Source organism: Corvus hawaiiensis, chromosome 9, assembly GCF_020740725.1.
Source record: "Corvus hawaiiensis isolate bCorHaw1 chromosome 9, bCorHaw1.pri.cur, whole genome shotgun sequence".
NCBI lineage: Eukaryota > Metazoa > Chordata > Aves > Passeriformes > Corvidae > Corvus > Corvus hawaiiensis.
In genome coordinates, this window is record NC_063221.1 from 25884063 (window position 1) to 25902563 (window position 18501).

An 18501-nucleotide genomic window follows, 5' to 3' on the forward strand; every position below is an offset into this window, starting at 1 on the left:
CTCACTAGGCAAGCATTGCCAAAAGATTGACTGGGCCTTGAACATCTGTGAATTTCCAAAACCTACTGAACAACCTATCTCCAGATGCACGAAATGACAATTTAATCCAGATGTAAAACAATGGGTAGAACCATTGCACTGCTCAGTTGCAGCAGAATAACAAAAACCCTGGTGCTAGAATGTGCATGATGATTGAACCAGGAGCTGAGTCGAGCTCCACAGTTTTGCCGGAGGAGTAAAGAAGAGGAGAACATCTAAAAGTAATCTATTGTGAAGAAACACACCTTTCGGGTCAACCATCCTTTTCAAATGTATTTAGTCACTGAGAGCTCCTTCCCTGGGTTCACCAAATTTAGAGTAGTCCTACTCTCAGTTGATACATGAAGGTTATTCAGACTGATTGTATAGTTTGCTATTGTGTTCCCTGCCACCAACCAGAGGGGGGGAAAAAAGGGACATAAAAGAGGAAAAAACCTACCACTATTCATCCTCTTATATTTAGTGCTCTGTCTTCCCCTGCTATAACAGCTTGCTTGATTGCCTTATCCCCCTGCTGTGCCATACTCTTTTAGCTCTGAAAGCACTTTGGGAAAGTGAGGATCATTTATGATATACTTGTGTAGCACCTAGCAGGACAGGACTGTGGCTTCTGGTCAGCACAGCAGTGTCAACGTGTTATTGACCATCTCAACATTCAGGCTCCCTTGCTGACCTATTTCAATTCAAACTAATGTACAAAATTTGTTGTTAATAATACAAAATGTGACCAGTCTGAGAGGCTTTGGCCACTTCTGTGACATCCTTCTTTCAGTTCTTGGGAGTCCCAAAGATGCCACCATACTTAAGCCTTTCCATGATGCACCTCCACTAACTGCTTTGCAGAGAATCAGATCACAGCCCACTCTATGAGCAGAGATTGGTCTTGTAAACAAGAAAAACACATTCTCTCACTCAGACGTTACTTGGAGAATCAAATGCAAGGCCCTTGCATTCTTTTCTTCCCCTGGCCATGGTGTAGAGGCACCTTAGAGGGGTCAGGCTTTTCCAAGATCAAACAGAGCTGGCAGTGTGTCAGGATAAATGCTGCATTGGGTGTTGGCAAGCTCCAGTCCTTTTGCCAGCATTTGGGTGACTGAATGGCAGTGATAAAAGGGAGGGGGCAGCTAAACCCACCCCCACCCACCACAGCAGCATTCCAGTGCTGTTAGAAATCCAGCTGTTCTCTCCAAACTGGCAGGATTTACTGTTCCTGTTTTGGTTAAAGAGACAGACGAAACTCCCCTTCCCCATCCACTGTCATCATCTAATCTCTCCAGCACATCAGCTCCGTGGCTGTGGCAGCAAAGGAGAGGCAGAGGCAGCATTAGCATTCCAGGCACAGGCAGCACACGAGGCAGCAGGTCTATGATCTGTGCAACCCGAGATCAGCTCTGCTGTCCTCCTGGGAGCTGGGGTGACACCGAGGAGCTGCACATAGAGCCACCTACACCTCCATTAATGTACATCCTTCCCAGCCTGGGAGGGGGCAAGGAGGCACAATCCCTGTCCCGCTCACATGGGCACAGACAGCCAATGCTTTTGTGGCTGGACACTGTGTGTCCAGAAATCCCACATCCTCTTTCTGATCCCAACTCCTCCATGTTGGCAGAGAGCTCTTCCTCCAGCTATTAGGCACCAACCAGGCAAAGCCATCAGCTGTCACATCGCCCTCCTCCCTCTACCCTGACATCCCCCCTCTGCCTGGTGCCAGGGGCAGCAGAGAAGTAATCTGCTACGAGATGAATTGCTCCCTTTGCCATGTCAGCACAGCTATGATGGCATCTTTATTTATAGGGAGCAGAGAGAAAAGGGATTTGTGAGCAGTTTTTCACCATGTGTACATAATGGGGTGTAAGAGTTGCATGGAAACAGCTCGTTTCCAGCTTCTGACACCAAAAAGCCCCTGTTTTCTTAAATGAACATGCCAAGTCACACAATTTATTACCAAATAGTATAAATAATCATTTAGGAAATAGTAATCCTAAGAAAGAGATCATATAGGCATGGTTGCTTTTGAACACACCAAAAGCCATCCAAGAAATCACTGGCTGCCACTGTCTTTCATTTCCAAGACCCCCAGAAAAAGTGCACAACAGCCACCTACAATTTATGCTCTGGATTCAGAATTGCTTTATGTCCATCCCACCCAAGTTGCCACAAAAAAGAGATCCCTCTCTGCTCATTCATCTTTTCTGTCTTGGTCCCACTTTTCTGGCTGCACCAGGAACCAAATGAGAACTGTTTTGTCAGGTCGGTTTTCTGTGGGATCAGTCTTTTTCTAGCTCACAGCACTGCCACACAAGCAGTGTAGTGGCAAAAAGGAGGTGGCAGGGATGCACAGCCAGGAGGGCAAACAGAGCTGAACTGCCCCTCTGGGTACCCAGAACACATTTTCCTGAGCTTAAAGCAGCTGTGAAGCAGCAGTCTCTCTTCTCTCTGTGCTGCAAAAGAAAAGGGCTGTGTACTAGTAGCTAAATCAAGTTTCCTTTACAGGCACAACCTAAATTTTCAGATGAGCACCAGGACTAGTTTCCAAGAGCTCAACACCTTGCAAGCTCCTTAAACTCAATATTTAACCATGTTTCTTTTGGGAGACTTCCCCTATGAGAATTAAATCAAGAAAAGTGGTTTCTTCTCCAAACAGAAGATGAAACATCACAACTCTGAACCACTTAGAGATGCTTCACAAGGCTATTCCCAGTCAGAAAGAGATTGCAGTGTCTGGGAGTTAATGTGCTGACCAAGACATGTGACTGGGAACTTTGGGCAGGTGTCTGCCTCTACACTCCTCAGAAGTGATGCACATCCTCAAATCCTTTATTAATCTTGTTTTATTGATACAATATTGGTTTAGGTAATGAATGCTTGTTATTTAGCTTTGTCTCAGGATTTTGTTTTGACGTTACACGACTCTGCCCTTAGGACCAATATTGTAAATTAAACAGCAAACTCCCATCATTTTAAGTGCTGCAATTTTAAAAATAAAAAAATAAAAGAACAGCTGTCACCCAGGAAAAGAAAACAACAAAAGTGGAACCTAAACGAACATTCCCTTAGGCTGCTATTGTTTTCCTAATAACTTGGATGGTGTTTCCCCCTCCCCACCCACACAGCAGCAGTTGGAATAAGAAGACTGGACTTTTCTATAGACAGTTGATAAATCTTGTCCCTGTGAATTGAGAGTTTTGTATAGAATTATAAAACTTGACTACAAGGAAGGAGGCTCTTGCAGAGATCATGGGAGAGATCACTAGTTGCTGGTGATCTCATGCAAATGAGCACAACTTCAAGAAATTCCAGGATGTCTGTCCAGAAAGGCCTTCAGGAAAAGTTAATCCCTCAACTGCCTCCCCTGGCAGCCCTGGTGAATCTGTGTAGGTGAACAGATGTTGCTGCAATGGGAGAGTGGCAGTGAGGAGAGGGATGTTAATTACATTGAAAAAGATTCTGAGATGCTGCTTGGGGTGGAAGAGTCTGAAACTGGGATATACACTAATCACAAGCTGAGCCTTCCTATGTTCACAGAAAATAGGCAAAACACTTTCCTCGCTCTTCCTCTTTAGGCTGTTCACCCAGAAGGAACAGCAGGTGCTCTCATGAAGGCAGCATTTGACCTCCAGTTGGTAATTTCAACAGTTAAGGAAAAAATTTCCCCTCTTGACTTGCAGTTTCCATTTTTCACTTAATTGTTGCAAAGACAAACACTGCTGGCACAAACAGGCACTGGAGTGTAACCTGTAAAGATAAAATACAGAAGAAGCCTGGCTCTGCTCCCTGCACCAGCTCAGAGAGGGGTCTCAGTTCTTTGAGAGTCACAGATCATAGAATAGTTTGGGTTGGAAGGGACATTTAAAGGCCATCTAGTCCAACTGCCCTGCAAAAATCAGGTTGCTCAGAGCCCAGTCCAACCCAGCCTTGAAAGTTTTCAGGGACAAGGCTTTTACCTCCTCTTCAGGCAACCTGTGCCTGTGTTTCACTACCCTTATCCTAAAAATTTGTTTTCTTATATCTAGTCTGAATCTCCTTTCCTTTATTTTAAAACCATTACCTGTTGTTTTGTTGCTACAGGCCCTGCTAAAAGGCCTGTCCTCATCTCTTTTATGAGCCCCCCCTTGAAGCACTGAAAGGCAGCAATAAAGTCTCCCCAGAGCCTTCTCCAGGAATTTGGGAAGTACTGCCAAGTACTACAGTGACTCTGTACTCCTCCCCAGGAGTCAGGACAGAGAAATCTCTTCCAAAGAAGAAATCTCTTCCTCCTGAAGATGGGGTAGAATGGAGGAGTCTACTCAGGGAATAGCTCCACTCAATAACCAGAGCACAGCTTGAATCCCTCTTTATAGCCTCAACTGTGTGGGCATCCTCAGGGCTGGATGCAGCTCCTGCTTGCCAGGACAGGAGAACACAGGGCTGGAATGGAGCTCAACCTCATCAACACTTCAGGGTCTGGGATTTGCTCCCAGGGGTGTCGAGAACTCTGGGATGCTGCTGGCAAGACAAATAGAGTGCAAAGTCAGCACAGTCCCTGCTGAGCTCCAGCTGCTCTTGCCTTCTGCAAGGAACCACACCTTTGTTTGGCCAATAATTGTGTTAGAGAGGGAAAACTAAACAAGGGCAAGGGCAGGAGGGGGAGAAAGCCCGGAGAGAATCAGCACATGCTCCTGAGTCACAATCCTCATTGCAAGTGCCACTTCTGGGCACCTCCCTGAGCCAGACTTTCAGCAAAGCAACAGCACCACAAATCCTGTTTGGGGGAAGGGAGGAGACAAACAGGAATCAGAATGAGGATTGTCCCCACTGGTGACAGCTACACCTTATCACAGACCATCTCCTCTTGGGACAAGCACCCAAAGGAGAGATGTCTCCTGCCCTTTGCCACTGCACTGACACTCCCCTCTCTCAATGGGAAAGCAAAACAAAGATCTGCAGCACCTTGGCAGAAGTTTACTAAGTCATTTGCAAAATTAAAAAAAAAAAATAAATAAAACTCCAAATAAAACTCAAAAGCAAAGCAAAGCAACCAAGCAAAAGAAAAAGCCACTGGAGGGTTTGGTCCTTTGTTTGCTGCTATGAACAGAACTAAGAACTCCAACCACCAGAGATACAAGCCAGATTTATAGAGGAAATTAAAAAAGAGAAGAAAGCCAAATATGTTTAGTTACTTAACTGAAAGTAAATCTAAGAAACCCAGATGGGATTATTCAGACCTAAGATCAGCTATTCAGGAGAGGAGAAAATGGAAACAAATATTTCAACCAAACTGGTTTTAACACCCCTGTTAATTACAAATACATTCTGGAAGATAAAAAAATGTGAAAGAAATAAAGCCAGTAAAGGTCAAGAGTAGGCTCCTACAGCAACTCACAGACATAAATGGCACTTAGGTACCAAACTTTGATTCACTTGGCTGGGATTCATGAGCTGGGTGCTTATTCTCTGCATAATGGCTCAAAGGTAATAATCACAAATAGTGCTATTTAAATGGAAAATAAATAGCCCTGTCTCTTTAAGGACATCATGTCTCATTCTCAGTGGAATAGTGGCAGCTATAAAAAAAGCTATGATTTCAGTATTTCTTGTTATGACTTCTCTCCCCGCTTGTCTAAAAATAAAAGGCTACTCTGTAGTTCCAGATCAATCTAACTAAAAGAGAAGAATTCGCTTACAAAAACAAAATAGCAGCTCTGACACTAGTTAGGTATTCATCACATGTGGAAATGGCCCATAATGCTGCCTTCAAACCTTTCCAACAAGTTGCATTAAATTAGGTTGGGATTTTTTTTCCTTGCACCAAAAGCAAAATAAATATAGCTTTATTTAATGCTACTAAAACGTTCAGATTCAACTGGAACCCCAAGGCATGTGGCTTTGTTGTTAAAGCACATATACTGACTCTATTGATTGGTGCAGTCCTCTGTGCGAGAGAATTTGTCACATCAATAGCAACTGAAAAATACTCAGGAGCTGTAATATGGCTTAAATGAGCAGTTACCACATCAATATAAAGAGCATTTCAATGGCAGTAGATAGGAACCCTTTTGCAAACCTAGGGTTTGTTCTAAGATAAAAGCTGACAACTTTTTTTTTACAAGGGAGATTTTTTTAAGTAATGGTGGTGAGCAAAGCAGCAACCCCTGTAGCTGTCCCGTGGTGACAGCACTCTTTGGGCAATAAAAGCCACAATGGACAGAAAACTTCCAGGTAGGAAAGGAATGGCAATGATACAAGCCAGGTGGGTCAAGGGCCAGAGAACTCTGCTGCTCCCTGGGCTTTTCCATTGCTGCTGCCCGGAGCACACCTGGGTCACAGCTGTGAATCCACCCCTGAATTTGCTTCCCAGAGCCCCAACCTGGCACAACACATGAGCTGGGACATGCTGGGTGTGAGAGGAAGACAGAAGAGACAATTCCTGACCTACCCTCAATGCCAAGCAAGAACTTGAGGAGGAGAAAACTTCTGCCATGCCTCTCCCTCTCCTTCAGCCTCCTGGGAGAAGGCAACACATGGAAATGGCCATTCCCAGCTGATACCAAATGTGATCTAGGCAGGCTCAGAGAGACTCGCTGGCCCCAATAACACGCAACCTAAATTAAAAAGTCACACAAGGTGTAAGAGGGAAGTGCAGCAAACATCCTGCACCACAGCTGCACATCAGTGGATCCTGGGCTTGGCGGGGCTGGCACACACAGCTGGGCTTGCAGACCTCCCCAGGATGTGCAGCCTCTGCTTTGGTCACAACTGAATGGGAAAAAAATATAAACAGGAAATTCATGGCAAGGAACAAACCTCCATTTTGTAGACTTGAGAAATCCCTGTTTTTCAATAATGAGAAATAGTTGTATATTTTCCAAGGAGGGGGCATCCTTTTCCTGACTCAGTGTGTTTATAGAATACAAGTCTCTCTCAGCCACATCCCTCCTTCTCTTGGGTTAATGCACCAGGGACATTCTTGTCATTCAGGCAAAAACCCCACTAAAGGAAGGCGAGAAGCAGCATGTGCTGCAAGTTTTGAATAAGATGAGAAATTTCACACTATCCTGGTATCTTCTGGGTAACTGCTTATTTTATGATGACTAATAGGCAATTACTATGGTAATACTGCAATACAACATGTGTGAGGTTTGGAAATGAGAAATTATAGGTAACTACTTTGGACTCATTTCTATGGTAACAAAAAGTAATTGTCATTAAATACCAGTTATATTGCGGCTGTACCTGGTAATTATAGATTTTTTATGCCCAGTAACATAAATAAAACCAATAAATTTATTCAAAAGGTCCATGATTGTTTACTTATATGTTGCTATATAGAATACACAATGACAAACACCTAATTAGGAAAAATAAACTCCATTGAGAGCTTCATCTTGTCATCGGAGATGGATACTCTGTTTTTCAATTTAAGGAAATGCATGAATTTCACACGTATTAAATGAAGTTGAGGGAAAAAAAAACCAACAACCTCCTCTGCCAGAAAAATAGGTGAAAAATAATGAAGAGACAAGCAAATGATAGTCTGCATGTGTGGAGCTGTGTCTTACAACTGAACAAGTGATGGTAAGAACCACCTGACATATCAGTCACTGTCGACATACACACACACATATATATATGCAGGTATAGGTGTATCCCCCCAAAAGGGACATAAATAATAAAATAATTTGGATAAAGTCCACATGTGCATTTATTGTTAAAAAACCCTTATGCATTTCATGTGAACATGAATTTTTGACTATTTCTAGAGTCGTAAAAACATGTTCAGGATAAATCTGAAATATTTCACCAGACACAAAGCCTAATTTTCTGATTGTATTTCAAATCTTTCAAAAGGAGCATTTAGAAAAAGTCAGTTTTTAAACAAATTGTGCCATTAACAAACAAAAATGAAAGAAGATTGTCCTTTATAAAATGCTGATACGAATAATTTGAAATGTTTCTCAAGCCTTCCCTTTTTTTCACTTGAAACAATTTGCTAAATTCGACTCCCTTCCACAAACTATTAAATTCTTTACAAAACCACAATTCTGGGACAAAAATATACCATTTGCTCAGAACATGAAATCCCAGCACAGCTTTCATATGGACACTGACGCTGCTTATGGTGAATTTGGTTTACCAGTCTGGGTAGGGCTGGACTCCTTTCTGTCCAACAAACGACTTTTGTTAACCCCTTACACAAGCAAGAAGCCTGTGTTGAGTTCAAAAATATTGTCAGTGACAGTGAAATGAGGAAGGATTGGAATGCATGTGTGCCCTCTCCTCCCCATTCACACAAGTTCTTGCAGTCCCTACAGTCGTGCTAGAAGGATGCAGCAGTGATGGCATTTCAGAACATTTCAGCTAATTCATGGCTTTAATTCACCAAAGGCTGATACTGTCACAGCTCTCCCAGAGAAGGAACACAGAAAAGCCAAGGAATGGGAACACTCACCCGGTCATGCGACAGAGCCTTTAGAGAACAGTCAGGATATTTCATCTGCTTTGTCATGGCGTTTCTAGGATACCTCAGTGAAGAGCTCCCCAGACTAAGCAACACATCCCTTCTGGTGCCAGTGTAGGATTTTGCCTCTGGAAGGTGAGGCTAACAAATTGGAACTAATCTAAGACGGTGTGGTACAGTCATCTTGCCTGCAGGGACACATTTCAGCATTCAGCTGCAGAATGCCAGCTGAAGAACAAGCTCTCGATAAAGGAAAGTTCAGGCCAAGCCTGGGGATGCACGGCTTTTAAACCAAGAACACTTTTTTTCCCCCCTTAGTCTACCCCCTCCTCCCTGGGGACAGCAATATGATAATGCTGTACTGCAAACAGAGGGAGAAAAGTCAAGAAATCTCTCTTCCCTGCACTAGTTTTCCTTTATTTCCTGAAGCTGTTTCACAGTTTAATCCATCAGAGAGGGTGAGGTTAGTGCTATGGAGAAACTCACAAATATTTTTAGTTTTGTGCCACGTTCTTTCAAACTAAAGCTAAAGATCGAGTCATGTGCTACCCCCAGCAAAAGGGGTCTTTCTATTCGGGTGAGCGCTGAGGACAAGTTGCCAGCTAGAAATGAGGCCAGATTATGCTGAAGACTCTGTATTTTAGCTGGGTCAACCAATGGCCTCTGCCTGGGCAATTTAATTAACGAGCCCATGCACCATAACATCTACACACTGTAACTGCAAAGCTTAGAAGTGTAGTAATACCAGGCTTTAAAGACTTCAAGAAAAGGGTGCAGCCTGTCTTCCTGTTTTGGGAGACTCTACATCCTTGGCCACAGTGACAGGTACCTGTCATTATTCTGTATTTCAGGAGGAGCTGGGTATATTCATGCAGCAAGAAAAAGACTTGGAGGGTTTTTTTTTTCCACTGAAAAGAGAGTGAAAAAAAAAAAAACCCACAAAAACTTTTGTTCAAATTGTGTGTAGACTTTCCAAACATTCTGAATTAAAAGAGCTGCTTAATCAATCTGTACATCCCACAAGGCATTTTGTCTTTTCATTCCTAATTTTATAGGTCCACAAATTCTTCAACTCTTGAATAAACTTGAATAAATCAGTAAAGTTTAGCATCCATTTCCATGTACCCTGAAACACTGAGCTCTGACATTCATTTCCATGACCATTTCTTTTAGAGCCACTTGAATGTACATGCAACACATAAACAACTTTCCTCACAGATGAGTCTGTGCTTTATAGTTGCAGTACTAAACTCACTTATTGCTGGTGATGAACAGTTCACCACGTCCAAGTCAGAGACACAACCTATTTTGTCTGTTCTCTTGAGAATGAGCAACACTTTGTAGAAAACAGGAAATTCTTGGTGGCATCGTTGCAGATTTGGCTTAAACTCCTAAACCTCAGTTCACAACAACAAATGAAGGAGGATTTTGGAGGAGAGCATAGGACTCACACCCTTGGTGAAAGTCCTGCACCCCCAAAAATGGCAATGGAGAAAACCTCACCAGCCACCTCTTAGCCTATCACCCTGGCTTAGTGACTGGTTGGTTCCTGTTCTGATGTCAGGAGAAGCTGTCCATCCCATCCCTTCTCCAAGAGCTGCTGACACACTCAGGCTGTTCAGGGTGCCCACTGTGCCTGGGATTTCAGAGGACAGCCAAGTGCGTCTGACAGTGCCAGTTGTGCAAGGCTGTGCACTGGCGGGGTAAAAGAAAAACCTCTCTCACACTGGCAGGAGATCAATTTACAAACTCAAGCATGAGGTTTAATTACCCATTTCATTATCTTAGCTTGCATAGCTCTGAATGTGAACCTTCAATGAACCAAAGAAATAGTCACCAGCTGCTGCTTTGAGAAAGAGGGAGATAACAGCAAGGAGAAGTTCAAATGCCTAAAACTGCTCTTGCTGCATGTGGCACCCCTGTTTGCAAAAGCAGGGGGGTGTCCCCAGCCAACAGTTCTGTGTTAGACCCCACTATGTGGAAGACTTCTGAAAGTTCTATTTATGTGCTAATCTGAACAAAGACCAAAGGAGATGAAGCAGAGTTATCTAGCCAATCACTGAGAAGCCTCAGAGTCAAATTTTCAAATACAAGCAAGTGATCCTTAGAGATTTTTTTGGAAATTCATCCAGTAAATTCAAGTAAATAAATTGTGATGTGCTTGTGCATTTTGTATGAGCAGGAAATAAAGTGTTCGCTGTAAATTATTCACTCAGCACTAGTTAGCTGCAATGCTGGCACATTACTAGGCTTTTTAATATTCTTCTCAAGATAATAGGTAACATTTTGCTTATTATCCTCGTTTTAAAGTTATTAGTTACATTAGGCCATTTGTAAATACAGTGAAGAATTGCAAGAAAATCAAATGTTTTTTCAACTACCTCATTAAAATTCTCTTTAGTTCAGGAGGGTTGAAAATCCTGCATATCATGGCAAGTTAAACCAAGAGTACAACATCAGGCTCAGCAATTCCAAATTAATTCACATGCCCTTTCCTACTACCTGGGTTCCCAAAAGGCTTTTCAAGTTCTGAGCCATATGAATGCCTATAAAGCTGCACATCTCTCAAAAACTATAGATAACAGTGCAGGGGAAAATCCTACAGGGCAAAAACTATAAAAGTGCAAAGGAAAAAACCCTACAGGGCAAGTGAACTTATGGGGAAAACAAAAGCTGCTTAATTGCAACTGCAGTTTGCTTATGTGCAAGGCACCTGGAAGAAAGGAAAGTGATGTAGTATCAGATTCTAGAGCCATTTGGGGGGTTTATTGCTGTGTGGTGACAAATTCTGATAAGTTCCTGGTGCTGTCAGACAACACCACTGCAGTATCACTGTCTGATTTGGGATTGCCAAGAGCTGAGTGAGTATCACTGCAGCTGGAAGGACACCACTTGTTCTCAGAAGTTTCACTTAGAACACGTAGAACCACTGTTGAAATCACACCCACAACTCCCTGCTGCTTCAGTTTAGCAATTAGCAAAGAAAAGGAAGGATAAGGAGCACAGGTCATAGAATCGTAAATGCTGAAAAGACTTCTAAAACCACTGAGTCCAACCATTAACTCAGCGCTGCTAAACCCTGTGCCGAAGCACCACATCCACACATTTTTTTGATTACTTCCAGGGACACTGATTCCAGGACTGCCTTGGGCAGCCTGTTCCAATGCCTGACCACCCTTTCCATAAAGAATTTTTTCCTAATACTTAACCTAAAACTCCCCTGGCACAACTTGAGGCTGTTTCCTCAACAAGGAACTGCCAGCAGCCCCATCTTCTGCACCTTCTGTCTTCTTCCTCAGTGGTCTCCTCACCCGTACAATAACCCAGCCTTATTCTGCTTAGCAATGCAATACCTAATTAGATCAAAGCTCAAAGTAGCCTGGCTACAAAGTGAATTGTGTTATTTAGTCTTGCACTGTAAGCAAAACCACAGGCAGTATATTTCATTTCTCAGGGGCTTCTCCAGAGACCTGTGTGGTACATGTAATTGCCCCCACAAACAAATCATCAAGTAATCAACTGCTTTTCATTATCACCTCCAGCAGCACATTTATTTTGTAAATAAATGCATTAAGAGCAAACAATTTTAGAGAAAACAAAAGATTATCTGAATACGATCTCAACAGAGGAGGTGGTAAAGTAGTAATTCAGATACTAAAATGCAGCTAAATTAGCATAGGGTGGAATGATTATTCCATTCCATGTATCCCTATCTATTACAGTACAATAAGAGAGTGAAATCTGTGACTTTAATGGATGATCTGGGTAGTTTAAGGGAGCTGTGATTGACTGACACATTTACATAGAGGCTGATGAACAGCATAATGAGTGCATAAAACACAGCTAAGGTCTAACTCTAAGCTGACATTAACTCCCACACCTAGAGGAGGTTTGCAGAGCAGACACCCTGCTGTCTTGGAGAGTTGCTCTCTACCTTCTGAAGCAAACAAATTTTCTATTTGCCCCTTCCCTAGGTGGGAATTTCAGGAAGCACATGGCCACGTGAGAATCTCCAGTGTAAGAGGAATTGATTGAAACAAGCCATATGAGATTCAAGGACAAAACAGTGCAAGGTTTTGTTTAAGGCAGACATAACAATACACAGATTCATTCCCCACACCATACCTGTAATTTCCTAGGTAAACTCCATCAGGATTGAGCATGGGAGCAATCTTGAAGACCACGTGGTCTCTGAGTACTTTTGCAATTGGATGGTGGCTCACGAGGAAATCGATTATACCTGAGAAAAAAAATGAAAAAAAAAGAGTTTGAAGGGGAGGTGTCCATGACATCAATGATTTCCAGAGATCTACTTGAAATTTCACATATAAAAGATTAGAATGATGATTCCTCCTGGCACTGCTCCTGCTTCAACAGAGCAAACCACTTACAATCATGTAGCACCTGCCACCTGCTTAAAACTCCAAGAACTTTAAGGAGAAATACCTTAATCTGTCCTCAGAATGCAAGTACACCATGGCTGCATTACCAGACACCGCTGAGTTTTCCACAGAGGGAGAAGTTACTGCTCATCAGCTGAGCCATGATAACCAAACCTTTCTCCTCCTAAGAGGAGAAATGAAGATACCTCACACAGACAGCCTGCTCACACTGCAGCTCACCTTGTGAGAGGCAATTTGTTGAGCAGAGCCACCTCAAATTCATTTCAGCATACACCCAGACCTACCCTTGACATGTGAACACAGGTTTCAGATCATCTGCATGTATAGAGAGGTGTAAAATGCCTCACAAAAATTGAGAGAGTTACATAATATCTGCACTGGGCACAGGGATATTGTGCCTCTGGTGGACTGGAATTTATAAGGACATATTCATCACTTATTTTACAGTCCTAAAAACCAGGAGTAACTAACTCCAGCTCATCAACTTCTTTAATGTGGCAAGTGACGGGGAAGCAGATCCTAAATGCCCTTCCTTTGGGTGCATCAGAGCACACCAGAGCCTGCAAGAGCTCCTTCCTCTTGGCCTCGTGCTTGGGGAGCCACTAAACATTGCCTCAGCCCAGGGCTGCTGCTGGGGCAGGAGACAGGAATCTGGCAGTTAAATTCACTGCTTATCCCTCACTGAGTTGGTACTGACAGAAACAGCTTCCAGGGAATTAATGTTGAGATAAATTGAGTTCCTGTGTAATCTCAGGACACCCACAGACAGGTCATGACAATTTGCTATTTATTGTAAGGTCCATCCTGTGAAGCAGGAACCATTTACTGAATTTCCTCAGAATAAATCAATCACTACGGTCTAGTAACAGGATAAAATTAAGCAGAGAAAAATTAAGGCTGCTCATCAGTAAAATTTCACTAATGGTGAGCTCTATTAGAGTGTGGAATTGTCTCTCCAGGGTAAGAGTGGAATCCCATCATCAGAAATATTTAACACTGGACAGGGTAAAGCCTTAGGGAATAGCTATAACAAGCAACAATTCAGCATAGAAGAGATGGCCTGGGCTAGCTAGCTGACTTCAGACCTGATTTTTTGTGATTCAATCAAAGTATTAAAAAACACCCCTAAACCCCGTGTTCATACCAGGTTAAATACACTTGTTTACAGCTTGGCTGAAACATACATTAAAGATGAGACCAAAATCTCACATTCTGCACAACTGCTTCATTTAGCTAATTTCTTGAGGCCCACTTTGTATTTCAAATACCAGTAAATCTGAACCTATGCTGTTGTTGAAATGAATTCTAATTTGCTTAGGCACGTGGAGAAAAATGAGGCTTCTGAAATGTCTGAGATTATCAAGGTATAGTTGACTCTAAACATCAGCAATTTTTCATGTCTCAGTGACTTATCCTGAAGAGGAGAGAGGAACTTTCTGTAACCAGGTCTTCCACTTGAGAAGAAACTAAACCTGAATTTCTGAGGAAAATTAGCATATACATAATTATATTGCTCAGGAAACGTTCCTGCAATTACCTCCTCTCAATGAAGGAAACCGAACACCGATCTGCTTTTTTGGCTGGTGTTGTGACTTCTGCTCATTACCCAACAGCAAGAACATGAAGGAACGACGGGGACGCAGTTGGATCCTGAATAACCAGATTTCCTAACTGTATGCAAACACGAAAAGCTTAGCTATGTTAAACTGCTGCTCTGACTGTTTCCTGGCAGTGTGTGAAACATAATCCACGGTATACACACCTGGAGGGCTCCAAATCACTTAAAGGGAAACAACCCCTCACTCAGTCTGTGGTTTGTCAAGACACCGTGCTGGTTTTAGTTTGAAAGAGATTGCAACTAGACTCAACTAGACTCAAACATCACATCAGTTTGTGTTTTGGAGGAGTTAATTATTCAGAAATCAGTGTGTCCAGAACAAATTTTATCCTTGGTTGAGTAAGACCCTTCAAGCTGAAATAAAGCCAGCATAAATATCGCATCGTGTGCATTGTGGATCATCGCTTCACCAAAGGCCTTGGCAGAGCACCAGGCAGGCACATGCCACAGCTCCTCATGCAGCAGGGAGGACTGTGAATACCTCTGGGGTAAGAGGACTGCTCTTCATTCAGTGTGACACAAGAGCCCAGACTCTCAGGGCTTTGCTGTGGCTGTCACTGTGCCAGTGAAGAGGCTTGTCCAGCTTCTGCTCATTTTGCCCCTGTTATTGATGCAGCCTCACTCACAGATCTTGGCAGGAGCATCTTGGCAACAGGAAGCTGCAGTTTTCAGCTTCAACAGGCAATTACTACTCCCTGACCAAGGAGAGCATGCTGTGGTGTGGAAGGCTGCACATAAACATGCAATGGGTGAGGCTCTACTCTGCCTGATTCCCTGCTGCACCCAACTAAAGGAGCCTGACCTTTGACACCCAGAGCTTGGTGTCAAACGAGACGCAGCATTTCCCCAGGCACACCAATCTACCAGGGCTGCTGCAGCCAAGTTACCCATCAAAAAGAGGTTTACTTGATTTTCTTACTGAGGAGACAGTCAATTAAGCCTGAAGAAGCCTTACCCCATTATAAAAATGCAAAGGAAGAGTTAAAAATAACTCTCAGAATTCTAACCTGGAAGTAGCAGCAGGAGCATGAGAGAAGCATCAGATAAAAGCATACATTTACATATAGAAACCTCACCTTAAAATTATTGTGAGTATCCAAATAATCGACACAATAAGGAAATAGCTTTGTCTTTCAGAGGAACCCAACAGTTCTGGACTGTCTGAAACAGTCTGGATCAATAATGTTTAAAATAAAAAGACAGATTCAGACTACTAAAAAAAAAAGATACCATTGTAGAGAACTTGGTCCTCCTGTTAATAAATCAATACAAACTAAATTTTACAGCTTCTGTAATCAGCAAGAGACATATCAGTGTATCTCATTAGGCCAGGGTTAAGAATTTGGCAGCAACCAAAGCCCATTTAATATCATTTACTTCAAGGCAGACATGACAATACAACAGATGCCCTAATTTATTTGTTGATCTTTGTATTAAAATAACAGTTTGCTGGTAAACAGGAAGGGTAATGATGCCAGTCACCCTTGTTAGTGGCTAATAATTGCTTAATTTGTCCACTAATTGACCTGTGCGACTGTTGAAGCACTGGATCATGTTGCAGGGCATGAAGTAAACAAGGCCACTGTAATGTTACTTTAGAGAATGACTTCTGGAAATAGAACTACTTATTGCTATAAATTTTCTTTTCACAGATGAGCAGATTAATTGGTCTGCCAATTAGTCTGCTATTAAAGAAAAAAGGGCTGCCCACAGATTGGTTGGATCTTCGAACTACAGCCCCAGTTTGGGTCAAAGGAAATAATCCAATCTGAATCAGTCATATCAGATATGAAAAATAAGCATTATTTAAAAAAACAAACCTCTGTGGCTGGAGATCAAGGAAAAAGCCCAATAATGAAGTATTAACTCTTCAAGAAACTTCAAAATAAAATGGAGAACCTGATGGAATGGGCCTACTGAGACACTTTACAGTGTGGAAAAGTTCTCCAATTAAAAGAAGCAAAACAATATGGATTATTTTCCTCTCAAGCTTTCTGGAAAGCAATTAAAATCTTTATATTTCAAATAATAACATGCAATTATAGATACTGCCTGGAACCAGAATAGCTCAGAAATCAGCATTCAGCCATGACACAAGAAGAGGCTTATTCATAGTCCACTAAAAATCCACCAAAGTCTTTACATTAACTTCAAGGAGCTTTTGATAGTTGCAAGTGAAAGCGAGGAAAGAACTGAAAACAAGGAAAAGGGAAAACAATACTCAACAACTACAAGTACTAGAGACCCAGCCACATTGACTTGAAAATGTCAGACTGTTGAAAAACTGCTTTCTTGGTAAACCCAGTTTCACCAAAACTGCACCAAATCTGGACCAACCCCCTTCTACTCTGAGTCACTTCCTTATCATTATTCTTTCTCAAGGCTGAATCCACTTTTTCAAATTTCTCTTGCCTTCTGCAGCTCAGCACCTCTCATCTGCTCCAACGTTAGGTCCTGTGGCATCTCTGCACCCACCCCAATCCAGCTCAAATTGTCTGCTGGTTCTTGTCAAGCAAGTTAATCATTCCCTCTTCCATAACATGTCATTTCCACTGTTCTGTCAAGACATTTCCTCAATCGACCTCCTTAAACTCTGTTTAAACTTCCTGCTGGCTCTAACATGACCTCTCCACATTTGCTCCTTCCAAAGAAAAGCCTGTCTTATCCCCTGTTTTTTCCATTACTCCATCCTTTCACCCTCAGTCTGACAATATATTTAATTGTGCAACCATATAATACGTTTGCCCTGGTCCTATTAGTGAAAATCTAATCAGCACAGATCCTAATGCAATATGGCAACTGCTAATGCAAACATACCCTGCACTGTATCTAGTATATGCCAAGACAGAAGTGATTTATGTTTTCAGACCCATTTCTAATGCTGAGGAGCTGCTGGTATCCTTCAGTCAGCCAGCTCACCACAGCCTGCAGGTTAAAGGGAATGTGACAATTGGGCTCTAACAGCCATAGGATATATTCACTGAAAAACAAATGGAAAGGAGTCCCAAATTCTTATGCTCATATGAAACTATTGAAATATACTGTTGAAGGAGACTAAATCCAATGTGAATGACACCAGAGTTATGTTTTAGTGGAGAGTAAGAAAGCAAAAATATGGGATTCGGCTTTTTAGAGAAGTTTTCTTTAGTGTGACGGTGAATAAAAACATCAGGTGATAATGGCCAAGCAGTTAGAATATTCCATCTCCAAAGAACACATACAACCCATAGAATAAATGACAGCAAGTCATCACTGTGTCACCATTTGCCTGTGAAGTGACTCTCCTTCAGCAACAGGGCCCTCATCTGTTCAGCCTCTCCCCTCTCTCATGGGACTGCAGGAAAGAACCATCATCCAAAACAACAAAATATGAAAAAGACAGATGGATCCTCTTCTCCACCCCAGCGTGGTGGGAAAGGGGTCACACTCCCACTGAACCTTGCCCAGCACAGGTCACAGCAATGCTGTGCCAGAGTGGGCTCCAGAGAAAGCACATCTGCTCCTTCAGTGCAGCCCCCAGCAGAGCCCAGCAGGCAGGAATGGTCCAATAATGCCTTAGCTTGAAGTGCTTCCATATTCAGCACAACAACAAGGAAAAGTGTAAAAGCATGTGAAGGGTGATAAAGGAGCAGAGCTGACTCATAGTGAGATTATTGATATGATCTAACATCATGCTGTCACCAAAATTATTCCTACAAAAGATCATCACAGAGGGGTCCATATGCACGGGACCATCATGGATGCTGACTCTGCCCCTTTTTACAGTTCTGCTCCTCCTCCTAATGTGGAAAAACAGACTGGCAAACCCAAAAGTGTTCTATTTGTAGTATTTCACTTTTTTAGAAACATGTTTCTTGGGCAGGGGAAGGGGTGAACAAGGGTGAACACAGGAATACTATATATATATGAAAGAATATATATATATATATGAATGAATATACATCTATGAAAGAATATCTAGATTTTGAATGCTTTATAAATACGTTGCTTTTTCTTTCCAAAGG

General features: G+C 42.3%; 1 protein-coding gene across 2 annotated transcripts in view; it reads right to left on the reverse strand.

Annotated features, from left to right (window-relative positions):
• The window catches only part of LOC125330262 (BEN domain-containing protein 5), an 888500-nt gene that overhangs the window by 171318 nt on the left and 698681 nt on the right, over window positions 1-18501 (reverse strand). For both annotated transcript variants that reach the window (XM_048313226.1, XM_048313225.1), the window contains exon 8: window positions 12602-12716. In XM_048313226.1, coding sequence (XP_048169183.1) covers window positions 12602-12716 — 115 coding nt within the window. The remainder of the gene's footprint in view (window positions 1-12601; window positions 12717-18501) is intronic.